Genomic DNA, 13,383 nt, shown 5'->3' with positions numbered 1-13,383 from the left:
AGTATTTCTTTCCCTGCAGAAGATGGTTATTTGAAAGATGACCTGCTGCACTCCAGTTGTTGGAGAAATATTGACCTTCTCAGAACACCCTGAGGGGTTTTGTCTGTTTTTAGACAGGGTTCACGCTTTTTACCTCTTAGGCATGGATATGTCGGGAAACTGTCAGAATTACATGCCGATGCATAGTCAGCTAGCCACTACATTTTGGTGATTTTCTGAGCATATCTGAGCTTTGTCTCAGATTGGAAAGTGCTGCAAACTTCTCAGTTTCTCAGTCCAAGCCAAAACTGACATACGCTTGGAAAATGACCTGAACATAGTGAATAGCTGAGAGTATGTTCAGGCAATTGAAATGAATGAGGTCTGTTGACGTTGTTAATGGAGAATTTCCACCTGCTTCACTGAAAATAAAACATTTCCTGCATGACTAAGAGCCCTTTTACACAGAAAGATTATCTGCCAAAGATTTGAAGCCAAAGCCAGGACTGGATTTGAAAAGAGGAGAAAACCCAGGCTTTCATGTATGACCTGATCTCTGTTTATAGTCTGTTCCTGGTTTTGGCTTCAAATCTTTGGCAGATAATCTTTCTGTGTAAAAGGGCCCTAATGGTGCGTTTACACAGAGAGATTTATCTGACAGATTTTTGAAGCCAAAACCAGAAACAGATTATAAACAGAGAACAGGTCATAAAGGAAAGACTGAGATTTCTTCTCTTCTCAAATCCATTCCTGGCTTTGGCTTCGTAAATCTGTCTGTGTAAACGCACCATTACAGCAGCTGATAAGTATGGGGAGACTTGAGATTTTTTAATAGAAGTAAATTAAAAATCTATATAATTTTCTGACACCAGTTGATTTGAAGGAAAAAGATTTTTGCTGGACAACCCCTTTAATATCACCAGTCATTAAATATTTTCATTGTACTGCAAACTGCCTACATTGCTTAGGGCCGTCTTACATGGCCTGATATTCTGGATAAGTGAGCGCCGCTTACAAAGCTCGACTATCTTGCTCTTTGCTGCCATCTCCGTCTATGACAGGAACTGTGCAGAACAGTAGCAAATCCCCATAAAAAATCTTTCCTGTTTTGGGCAGTTTCTATCATAGGTAGAAATAGCAGCAGAGAGCACTGTGTTAGAGTACCCCTTGAAGCATAAAATGTTATAAATAAAAGATATGTGTATTATAAAAAACACTGTACTTTTTTGTATCGTATTATATTAAAACATCTTTCTTGTCCAAAATCGCTTCCAATTGATGACATCAGGCTTTTGGCTTGGACAAGTAACATTGATTTTCTTACTAGAAGACATTATTTGGCAGCTTTCCTTGACAAATGTGTAAACTGCAGCTTTCTCATTTTGTTTTCAGATGTGTTTCATGGTCAGGTCCATGTAAGAAGCGTTTGACTTCACAAGGAGCATCACACTTCCATTATAAAGGGGGAATCCTTTTAGCAGTCAGCACTAGTGTTGAGCGGAGTGGACTCCCTTTGGGTATGTGCACACTGAGTAATTCTGACGGAAACTCCATCGTTGAAGTTTTCGTCAGAATTACTCAGTGTGCACATACCCTAAGGCTGCATCCAACTTCTGCAGTCATAGGGAGTCAAATGCTGAGTGTTTTGGTTCAGAGACAAGACTGCAGAGAAAAGACTGTCAGCGATAGTAATAGCCAATGACTGAACTGACTTTCTGACAGCTTGTGGTCTGCCCAGTCCACCCATGCATGGTTTAGCTAAGATGGGGTCCCTTAGCGTAATTCCACATGGATTGGTCTAAAGCGTATAGTCTAGTCTTGGGATTGATTTGATTGATGTGGTATAGGTTCAGCATTGCAGTGTTTATTTCCTTAGCTAGTAGTACTCACACCACACTATGGGCTACCCACAATCATGGGCATGAGGGCAATAGAAGTCAAGGAGCCCACAAATCCAGATTGTATAATGGCGTACAATTGTGGACAGTAATCGTGGATGTGTACATTGGGCCTAACTAAATTATATATAGTCTTAGGCTCCATTCACATGGAGTTAAACTGGTGAAATTCTGCCAGTTTTACACCGTGTGAACGGGGCCTTTAGGGTCCTATCACATGGATCAATAATCTTTTGCCGATTTGGCAGATTATTGCTCTGTGTAATAAAGACAACAATCAACTGAAGAGCCAATCATTGGCTGATTGTTGTCTTTTAAACCTGCTTAAAAATTATCAGCCGCTGGCTGCGTATCGCTACGTGTAGTAGTTCGCGGTTGGTGGCTGCTGACAGTGTAAAAATATTAAAGTTTATACTTACCTATTCTCCCCTGTTGTCCTGCAGCCTTTTGCCTGTATTCTCCGCTCACTGATGCTTCTGGACCAGTCTCTTCAGTGACCGGTTTCTCAGCCAATCATTAGCCATGGCGCTGTCCCATCTAGGCCAGTGATTGGCTGAGCAGCCTTTCACTGAAGAGACGGGGCCAGAAGCATCAGAGTTGAGCAGAAAACGCAGGCAAAGGCTGCAGGACAATGGAGGTAAAAAGGTAAGTATAATCTTTATTATTTTTGATGTAAAAAGCAAGGGCTGCATGGACATTTCTAACAATATACATACAGCCCTTGCTGCATGATAATCGAACTGTGTATGGGCTCAGTAAGCGAGCACGGATCTAGCATATCTGTGTCCACTTACTATGAGGGGTCGGGCCTAAATTACATATATGCTGCAGGACAACCCCTTTCTGGAATCGTCTGCAATCAGCTGCCATGGGGTTGTTCAGATAATGTGACCTGTATTAAGGATTGTGGCTGTTAATCTAAAAATGGTTTGAGACCTCTAATGTGAAGCATATTACTCTACTAATGTGTATATTTATAGATGCTTTATAGATGCTTATCAATTGTCATTGCTTTTAGCCTGCACGTTGGCATATCGATCTACAACCCTGGGCTGGTCATTCACGTTCACTTGAAGAGGAAGCTAGAAGATTCCTACATTATATCACAACATCTCAGGTAAACACACAAGGTAACACAGGTAAAAACACACAAGGTAAACAGAAAAAACCCCAGCATGATATTTAATATTGAGATCTATTAATGACAGCCGCATGTTAACAAGACTTCCAGTGGAGAGATAAATGAATCTACAGTAGGAATGAAGCAAAGCGCATCAGGCTGCAGGCTTTAAAGTCTGCTCCGCTTCCTGCTGCTCCTTCCCATGTGCTGGGAAAAGATGGATCCATTCCTGGGAAACTTTTCCCAGCTTTCCAGGACTAGATCCATCTTTTCCCCGCACCCGGGGAGGAGCTGCACGGAGCAGACTTCAAAGATCCGCAGCCTGATGAGCAGTATGCAGATAGGATGCTGATGGGAGTGAAATTCAAATCTAAAACAGTGTATTTTAAATGTACTGCCCAATCTGTCACTAGATTTGTGGTGGTGAACGATTGCAGCAGGTTCCTTCATTAAAGGAGAGGTCCAGCGAAAATTAAAAAAAATCACTGACAGGCAGAATAATAAAGAATGTATACTTGCTCATCCCTGTCCCCCTACAGCGCTGCCTTACCGCTCTCTGACAGCTGCTGATAGATTGCTGCTCAGCCAATCAGTGACTGGGGCAGGACATTGCTGCAGTAAGTGCCTGCCCGCCAGGCAGTCCATCAGGGTGTGACTTTACCCACCTAGCTTGGTTTGATGGATGGGTGTATAGCAAGACACCTATAAATCAAGCCAAACCTGAGGAGGAGGAGAACATCCCTCAGTCACTTCCCTAATTCCATAGCTTAGAGTCCTATTCCACAGGCCGATGGGGGCCCAATCAGTAATGTAAGCGAGCACCGATCTGCTAGATCGGCGCTCGTTTACTGGGCCTATTCCACGGCCCGATAATAGTTTAGCGAGGGCTGCAGGGACATTGTTATCGATGTCCTTGCAGACCTTATTTAAACACCATACATTACCTACACATGTTGCAGGGCTTCTCCTGCGCTCCTTTTTCCTCCCCGTCCCGCGTGCAGCAGCAGCTTCGGAGCGGCCTGTCTGAGCTGACAGACCCCTCAGCCTATCACTGTCAGCTCAGACAGGCAGCACCGAAGCTGCTGCTGCGCGCAGGATCGGGAGGGAGAAGGAGCGAAGGAGAAGCCCTGCAACATGTGTAGGTAATGTATGCTACTTGTGAGATCGTCGGTCGCCCTCCGCACATCGCTATTCCACGCAGCGATGCGCGGTGGGTGCCTGATGATTTTAATATTTTAACCTAAATAAACAATCAGCCGATGACATGATCATCGCCTGATCATTGTCTCTATTCCATATAATTGGCCGGATCGGGCCAATTTGTCTGATTATTGCTCCGTGGAATAGACCCCTTAAAACTTTCTAATGCCGCCTTAACCATGAGCCATCAGAGCAGTTCCTGTTGGCTTCTCTCTGCCCCACCAGCCATGATTGGACAGAGCGGCACGCAAAGGAAATCAGAGATGACAGCTTCCCATTAAACTATGTTTTTCTTTGAAATGCTGCAGTGTATATAACTAATTTAGTATACAGTCTATTAGAAAATGCAGTAAAATTGGAAATTTACCTCCTGTGCTTTTATTGTGAGTGATTTTTTTGCAGTTATACATTCATATCCATATGGAAAAGAATAACAGATGTCATATTACTTCTTCATAGATTGCTTGTTCTCGGTTGGTAACAAATGGACTGACGGATCATTTGGTAGACACTCAGAAGCCCTGGACAGTCTGCCTGGATAATAAATTCAGTTTAGTACACCAGATCAGGAGTAAGCAGTGTCGTGTCTACTCTTTGGGGTAAGATATGTATATTTAGTTCTTCAAATGTTTAAATTTTACAACAACTTTACAATGTTATAGATTTTTACATCTTATGGCCGCTTCATTTACTTATTGATTAAAGTGAAGACTGTCACTGTCGCTTTAACTTTTAAAGGCTAAACCAACAGGGGATGTCATATAAAGCATGTTTGTCATTTACATTAATTATTTATTATTTTTTAAGTTAGTGCTTTAAAACAAAGCTATACTTACTTGTATCCAGGTCCAGTCTCCTGAAGGTAGCTGTTTAGTCTTGTGCTTCTTGAAAAAAAGAGACTAAACACATGAGGTCCCGGCCAGTACAGAGAGTCACGGCTCAATATGTACACCAATCAAATGACTGCCTTCTCTGTGACCCTGCAGATAACCTGGGAAACACAGGACTTCTTTCCATTTCTTTCCATTTCCACCAGGGAGAAGGCGCAGCGGGGTGTAGAGGAGGTGCGGCCTCCTCCCGCACCTCATTTTTCATAATTTGCGCCTTCTCGCAGGGGTAAATCATAATCCAAATCTACACCTGTTGTAAGCAGGTAAAGATTTGGTACGCCAGACGGATTAACTAAGAGGTGTGTGCCTCTTAGTGAATTTGGCAGGGGAAAAGGGAGCAGGGTCTAATTTAAGACCGGCATACAAATACGCTGGTCTTGATAACTCCCTTCCGTGTTTATATTTTTTTTAACCAGCGCACGACTAAAAATCTGCCTTCAGGAGACTGGACCTGGATACAAGTAAGTATAGCTTTGTTCTACAGCATTATAACTAAAAATAATTAATATATATAAATTACAGACATGCTTTATATCACATCCCCTGCTGATTTAGATTTGAAAAGTTTTAATGACAGTGACATTTTAATGAAACCATTGCTTCTAGCTTCCCAGTGTTTAGTTCTATATCAGCCCTAATATGTCATTGCTATGAGCTAGGGAGCCCTATTAACTTCCTCCTGTTGCACCCTGATCTGTCACATTCATTGTCACCACTTCTATTCTACACACAGCAGGCAAGGATAGCTCTGTAAGTAAAAATAGAGAAGACAGGCAATCCTCTTGAGTCTCCCTTCTTAGGTGCCTTGGAGTCTATTAGACATGTACTGTATTGAATTTCAGATGTGCCGTGTTCCTATATAATCTTTGTAGTGTTCTCCTGTATATACAGGGTTAAGGTATTCTGACATTACATTCCCAGCTTGATAATGAATGTGCTATTTGTGTGGCAGTATTAATATGTCTGTGAACTAAAGGCCGGACTCAAGAATCCTGCAAGCAGCAGAACGCAGGGAATGTTTATGCTGTGCATTCTATCAAGCTGGCAGCTCTGAAGCCTTTTAATTCCCTGTGGGCTGTATCTTATCCTTCTAGACGCTTGGCAGAACTGACTGTTGGCAGTCTTAAGATTTGGCATAATCTTTTGTGAAGATGTATCAAGTCACAGATATTTTTAGTCTCTTTTTATTCTAGTTTTTTTTTTTTTTTTAAATATGAAATATATTGCATGCTGCAAGATTTACGGGAGAAACATAGATGTATCCATAAACATATCCATAAACGATAACACCGGTAAAGGTGGTATAGATAGATGGCATGTGATTAAATTTTCCACCTTGATCACCTATTGCCTACTGTCTAAATAATTGAATACAAATAAATGGTAATTTTGTGCTATCTGCAGTAGTAAGCTTTGGGCACGATGGAAAACGCAACTCAATCCTATTAATAAGAATATTATTATTTATTTTTATAGCGCCCTCAAGTTACGCAGCACTTTTTAATTCTGAGGGTACATAGACAACTAGTCATTACAGAATAACAAACTAAGGGTATGTTCATACTGAGGATAGGCGAGGAATTTCAAGCAGAATCCGAGCTTAATTTTACGCATATTCTGCTTGTAATTCCGCTGTAAGGGCCGGTTCACACTGAGAAAACACAGCGCCGTGGAATCCCGCCGTGCTCAGTGTGCTGCTTTGAGCGAATAGGAGAGCGCGCGCCTGTCCGCTCCCTCTCCTCTCCACTCAAAGAATGAACATGTTTATTCTTTGAGGGGAGAGCGGCGGCAGCGGACAGGCACGCGCTCTCCCATTCACTCAAAGCAGCACAATTGCGCCGTGTTTGCTCAGTGTGTACCGGCCCTAAGGCCCCATTCACATTGAGCAAGAACATCGGAATGAATGAGAGGGTGCGCGCTCCTCCGCTGCCGCCGCTCTCCGCTCACTCTTTCACTCACAGTGGGACACTGAGCAAGGAGCGCTCCGCCGCAGAATTCCGACGTTCTTGCTCAGTGTGTTTTAAGCAGAATATGCGTAAAATTAAGCTCAGATTCTGCTTGAAATTCGTTGAAATTCTGACGTTCTTGCTCAGTGTGAGCGATGTCCCATTCCACCGTGGATCCGCTTTCCGCCCAAAGAATTGACATGTCAATTCTTTGGGCGGATTCTGCTAGAGAAATCCTATAGAAGTCATTGGGTCTTCAATTCCTTGCTTATTCCTTAGTGTGAACATACCCTCAATACTGTAACAAGTGGAACAAAGGCCCTGCTGGCAGGAGCTTAAAATCTGTGAGGAATTGGGTCAGGACAAAAGGCAGAAAGTTCTTTATTTGAATAAGGCTGAGAATACATGGTGTTTCCCGGACGCACAGTCAAGAACCGACCCGTTGTGCTGCCTGTTCTCATAACCCCTTCTCTCATTAAAGGAGTACTCCGGCGCTAAGAAAAGCTAAGAAAAAAACAAACTCGAAAATCCTCATCAAAATCAGCATCAAATCAACACAGCAATTAATCTGCTGATTTAGGGGACATTCAAACTGTGAGCTTTAAAACTATTTAAATGTTTGCGCTACTATACTGACACACAGTTTTGATGAATGATGATGCTGGGAGCTCCGAACTCTGTTCAATAGCATATTGTCTGCGTGGAACATGTGAATGCCCCCTGAATGTGGTATTTTCAGGGTGGCTCTTGCCTGTGTGAACGGGTCCATACACCATTACCTTGCGGCACGGGGCTCATGCATTTAAATTTATCACTGGGCAACATTCACATGTAGGTTGTATGTTCTACCAGTGTTTGTAAGTTTCTTACCCCACTCCTTAAACATAGTAATATATTATCCATATTGTGCGAGATAGGGAAATTAGATTGCAGATCTTTTAGTGACTCTTATTTTCCTTAGGGCACATTACGTATTCACTTTTAAGATGCATGGCTTTTCTGGGTACTAATGGTTTTCAAAGAGAGTTTCAGTATTTGATTAAATAAAACTGGGAAAAGTCTCCATGACAACAGAACCAAATACGGAAAATGTTTCAGAATAAGACATGGGTTATCTTAAGGGATATTGCACAGTGCTAGATGTTGTGTCACTTGGCTCCACTTTTCATAGCAACTCTAGTCACAGTTTACACTACACATTTCTCAGATTATTGGAAACACATGTTCCATTGAGCTTTGTATAACTGTTGCTTCCTAATCTGCACTAGATAAAAAAAATAGTTTTGTGGCTATGACTCTTGTATATACGTAAATTGTTCATCCTCTGTACATCCCATGGCTCCAGTTTTTTTTTTCTGCAGTTGAAAATGTTAGACACCTTTTTAGAGTATGATAGTTCAACTTTATGGGCAAACTCTGTAATAGAAAATACTGCACATCCACCTCAGTATTAAGGGAATATGCTATTATAGCATTAAACAGTGTTAAAAACATGTTTTTACAAGAAAACATGTTAAGAATTCTTGGTGATTTTGATTTTCACTCCCAATTTTTGTAAAAAAAAAAAAAAAAAATGTAATAAATAAAAAGCCAGAATTCATGCATTTTAGCAGTGATCTTATCACAGGCGAGATGACAACGCTGTCTCTTTACTGTAACTGTTTTAAAGCACATCTTAATTCTGTTAACACACGCACCAGGCAAGATGACCATGTATAGAATATATAATAAAATAAAAAAAAACTACAACTAGAAATTTAAAAATACATAGGAATACAGAAATATGTATCAGTATGTTGTTTTATTAGTACTGTGTTTCCTCGAAAATAAGACACCCCTACTACTCTACCCTATAGCGTAAAGTAAGGCAACACCCCCCCCCAAAATAAGGCACCCCTTTACACTAAATTAGGGCACCCCCCGAAAGTAAGGCTGCCTGCCGCCACCCAGGACTCACCTAATCCCATTGTGAAGCTTTACTGCCGAAGCCGCAGGCAGCTTGGTCCATGGCCCCCAATGTCCTCCACGTGTCCCGATGCACAACCGATCACCGCCCATCCTACCACCTGTCCCGTAAGGATGTTAGTATTCCAGGGGACATGTCTCATTTCTCTCCACCCCGCCAGGAATGAACAATTGTCTTAGTTGCTCCTAGCAACCAATTAGATTCCACCTTTCATTCTTCACAGATTCTTTGAAAAATGAAAGGTGAAATCTGATTGGTTGCTAAGGGCAACAATTCTACTTTACACCACGTTTGATAAATTTCCCCTATAGTGTCTGTTTTGGAGTAAAAATTAATATAAGGCACTGTATTATTTTCAGGGAAACACTAAGAAAAAATACAGTTGTTGCATTAACTTTAATTATTCAGTTATAGGGGTCAGAAAGTGGCAATTAAAAAAAAAACTTATTAAAAAATGTTTTCCATGTTTTTAAAAGTAGTGAAAGATGATGGCAACTTTTCAAATTGTATATTGTTGTAATCGTACCAACTTGATTTTTTAACCTTACAAAGAACTTGTTTCGCAGTATACTTTATGGTAAATTAAAGGTTGTTGCTGTTAGGGTACAAACACACACAGCGTATACGCAGCAAATATGCAGCAGATCTGCAGCAGATTTGATGGTGCAGATTTGATGCTGTGTTCAGTTATTTAGATCTAATCTGCTGCGTATCGCAGCAGTAAATACGCTGCTTATACGGTGTGTGTGTTTATACCCTTACAATATATATTTGGCCTGCAAAAAAAACAAGCTCTGTAGATATAAAAATTATAAAAAAAATATATGGCTGTTAGAAAGAAAGGAGGAAAATCTAAATTTAAATTTCCAGGGTCGTTAAAGGGTTAAGCATGTTCCATTTTTAATACATATTCTGTGCTTCTTTTCTGTTTTTCACAGCCCTAATATTTTTGAAAGATATATAGTAGTAATGATATAATTTAATATATTTTCAGATTAGGTGAAGAGGAGAACATATTTGAATTCAGCATGGCTTCGGGAGGGTGTGAAGTCCATCGGTTTGATCCGAGCCTCCCATCTGCTCACATCCATGAAGCAGAGCGCCTCTGGCATCATCGTCTGTCTGTTGATTGGAGAGATCCCAACCCGGCTATAGCTCCACATAGATTACATAGTAACACTAAGAAGCTGAAGACCATTCTCAATGAATTTGGACATTGGAAGGTAAGTACACTTGTGTATTAGCTAACCTTTCTTATCCTAACAGATCATAGTTTCTAGCTGTATAAAAAGTTGACTAACTATGCTTTCATAAATTCTGTCTTGTATTTTCTCCCTTGATGCCCATAGCCATGATTTCTCTAGTAAACTTGAGAACAGTTTTCTGTCAGACACGTGGCATTATAGTTTAGTTTCCAATGTATACAGAGAAGACATGTTGTTACTGAAATTTAGTAAAGTATTTACAGTAAAGTATTATCTATAAAGTATTATCTATTTTAAAGCGACAGCGTAGACACATTTTTTCATCACAGCACCCCACCTAATTGTCTATTACACCTAGATCCCCTCTATATTCATATGTATAAGGGCCAGTTCACATGGAGTAAAACTGGCAAAATTCCTGCCAGCCTCTGTGTCATACTGGCAGTCTATGGGAGGCTTGTGCGCCTCCTCTCTTCACACGGAAGAATTGACATGTCAATTCTTCCGAGCGGAGAGAGGAGGCACGCAAGCCTCCCATAGACTGCCAGTATGTGTCAGAGGCTGGTGGGATTTTTTTTTTACTCTGTGTGAACTGGCCCTAAGATATAAAACCATAAGTATACAGTCAGGGGGAGTGTACTGCCATCTACACTATTTTAACTGTTTCACAGGAACGGTGTAAGCCATCCAGAAAATCCAACAACATCCAAGGTGTTTTAATTCTTCACATAATTTATTGTGCATAATAAGTATATAACAGCCTTTCGACCACAATGCATCTTTCACAAGAAACAGTATAAGCACCATCAATAACTGTGATGGTAGTACCTATACCCTCCTGTAGAGATCTGGTGAAACAGTCAATGCAGGTTCATCATACAAGTGGTTCTAGTACAGATGGGGATTCTGTTAAAAGCACAGACACACATGTAACTTCCATCACCATTGTGATCACATGATGCAACAGAAGGGAAGGATTCTAGGAATTTTCACATAAAATTCTGAAATAAATAAGGGAATGCTAGCTTATTTATATATAATTACCAGCTACATAATGAATAAAGAAAAAAAATAATTTTTCTTAATAATTCCAGGTTGCTGTAAATATAAAAAGTGAAATGAGATTAGATTGTTCTCTAGACATGGTGATTCTTGGTTCTTCTCACTGACCTACAACAGCATAAAGCTATTTGGTTGTATCCAGTGCTAAAATTTCAGCCTGTGGCATAGTTTCTGCTTATTAGTTTATATGCTGTGTCATTCTTTGGAACACCTAGAGATGTAAGAATGGCAACATGTGCAAACCTTGACAACTCGCTCATGCACAGAACTGTTTGGTGATTTGGAAACGAACCCATCTTAAAACCGCAGGCGTCAGGAATTTCACTTTTGAGCAAAGATCAAAATGATTCATAGGTGTTCATTCTAGTCAATGTGTTTGTTTGCATAGAAACTGAATTCCCTGAAGCTATTTGATGTTGTTTGGGCATGGGCATTTTTAGCCACATGTCCAGGGAGGGGGAGATTGCAAACAATAATCCATTGCTGCTTCTGAGTGGCTGGGCGGACCTGCAACACAATGGCCCCCAGAATCGTAGGCAGCTGTCAGGAGAATTTCTTCCTCTATCAATCGCGGGACACGGATGATCTGAATTAAGGTTTACTTGTTAACAAGGGCACTAGCTTCCACGAGATGCTGCAGCCGTACAGCGGGACAAAGCTGGATGATGCTAGTGGTGCGGGGGCCAGGGAGGTGAGTGTAAGGGCTCTATTACACGAGACAATTATTGTGCCAAAAATCGTTATATCGTTCAAATTTAAATGAGAATCGTTCTGTTTAATTGCAGGGAATGATCAAAAATCGTTTGTGGATGATTTAGATCTGACCCTAAAATCATTATTAATCGTTGGCTCATCGTTCATTCGTAACTAACGACTATCGTTCTCCGTAATATGGTGAACGATTTCAGGTTAACGATAAAGAATCTCATTTTTCGTTAGTCATTAAAAATCACTTTGTGTAATAGGACCCTAAGTTATTGTTTTCAATCACCCCCTCCTGGAGCATATAGCTAGAAAATCACATGTCTGGACAAACCCATTTAGACATAGTTAAAATTAACATCTGATGTTGTCATTGCTTTCTATGCCAGTTCTCTGGGCTACATAGAGTGCAATTAGGATATAGTTCTCAGAATGTGCTTCATACATTGGTTTCTGCATAGATGTACACACAGTATAAGTACAGGAGCATCCTTATCTGCTTTCAGGGTTAACATTAGGGAAATTGGGAAACTATGTTTTACTCTAATCACATGAAGAAGCCTCTTCTTGTGCTCTGATTCCTTTTGACACAAATCACTCTTCCACTGATGTAGAAAAGGATAAGAGTAGTGGTGGGACTACACTATTGAGGTTGTGTATCCACTAGCTTAGAACAGAATTGCATTTAACAAGTAAATATAAATTGAAATACACTATATGTTCCCTGACTAGATGTCCTTACATCTCTTCTTCATTATCTCCTGCTGTCTGATTTTAATTAAAGTAATTGTATGTCTCAGAAATAAATATGTTTGCTGTCATTTACAATATAACCCAGGGCTAAGAGTGTAATTGCAAATGAAGCTGACTTTTATAGAGGGTGTATGGAGTTTGTATTTTTAATATGCTATAAAATTATTATTACCAAATTTGCAGAATTAAAAGTTCTGGTTCCAGTAAAGATGCAATTGCCCAGAGTTCACTATGTATCGGGAGCTATGAGCCAAACGCAAATCCACAGAAGATGAGCGGTATTAATACCATATGGCTGTAATAACTGCAGAGCGTATTAAATGCTTTTTCTCACATTAATAGTTTGGCGTGATATGAGAAGTTATAAAAACACAAGATCTGACACGTAAGACAAAAAAATGAAAGTCATTAGCATTAAAAGTCTACTGCGCTTTCCTATACGGTTATACCAAAACCATATACCTCCCCTACAGAGGCTTATAGAGGTACTCTGTGGATATGTTTGACTTATATGCTAGGAAGTTTTCCCTAGTGAATTCAGCAAATGTATTGCCCGGACCAAGGGTGTATGTACCATAGAGGCAGACAATGCGGCTGCTATGGGGCCCTTGGAGAGAGGGGGTCCAGCCATAAATGGTCACTTTCCTTTTTCTATTAATAAA

General features: G+C 40.5%; 1 protein-coding gene across 2 annotated transcripts in view; it reads left to right on the top strand.

Annotated features, from left to right (window-relative positions):
* The window catches only part of METTL24 (methyltransferase like 24), a 45,902-nt gene that overhangs the window by 27,281 nt on the left and 5,238 nt on the right, over window positions 1–13,383 (top strand). Inside the window, exons 2-4 of one of the 2 annotated variants that reach the window (XM_069974837.1) lie at window positions 2,896–2,994; window positions 4,657–4,796; window positions 9,994–10,222. In XM_069974837.1, coding sequence (XP_069830938.1) covers window positions 2,896–2,994; window positions 4,657–4,796; window positions 9,994–10,222 — 468 coding nt within the window. Of the gene's footprint in view, window positions 1–2,895; window positions 2,995–4,656; window positions 4,797–7,514; window positions 7,628–9,993; window positions 10,223–13,383 lie in introns of those variants that run through there. The other variant, XM_069974838.1, reaches the window with a different exon arrangement.

The sequence above is a fragment of the Dendropsophus ebraccatus genome, chromosome 6, assembly GCF_027789765.1.
Source record: "Dendropsophus ebraccatus isolate aDenEbr1 chromosome 6, aDenEbr1.pat, whole genome shotgun sequence".
NCBI lineage: Eukaryota > Metazoa > Chordata > Amphibia > Anura > Hylidae > Dendropsophus > Dendropsophus ebraccatus.
This window is presented reverse-complemented; position numbering and strand designations above follow the sequence as displayed.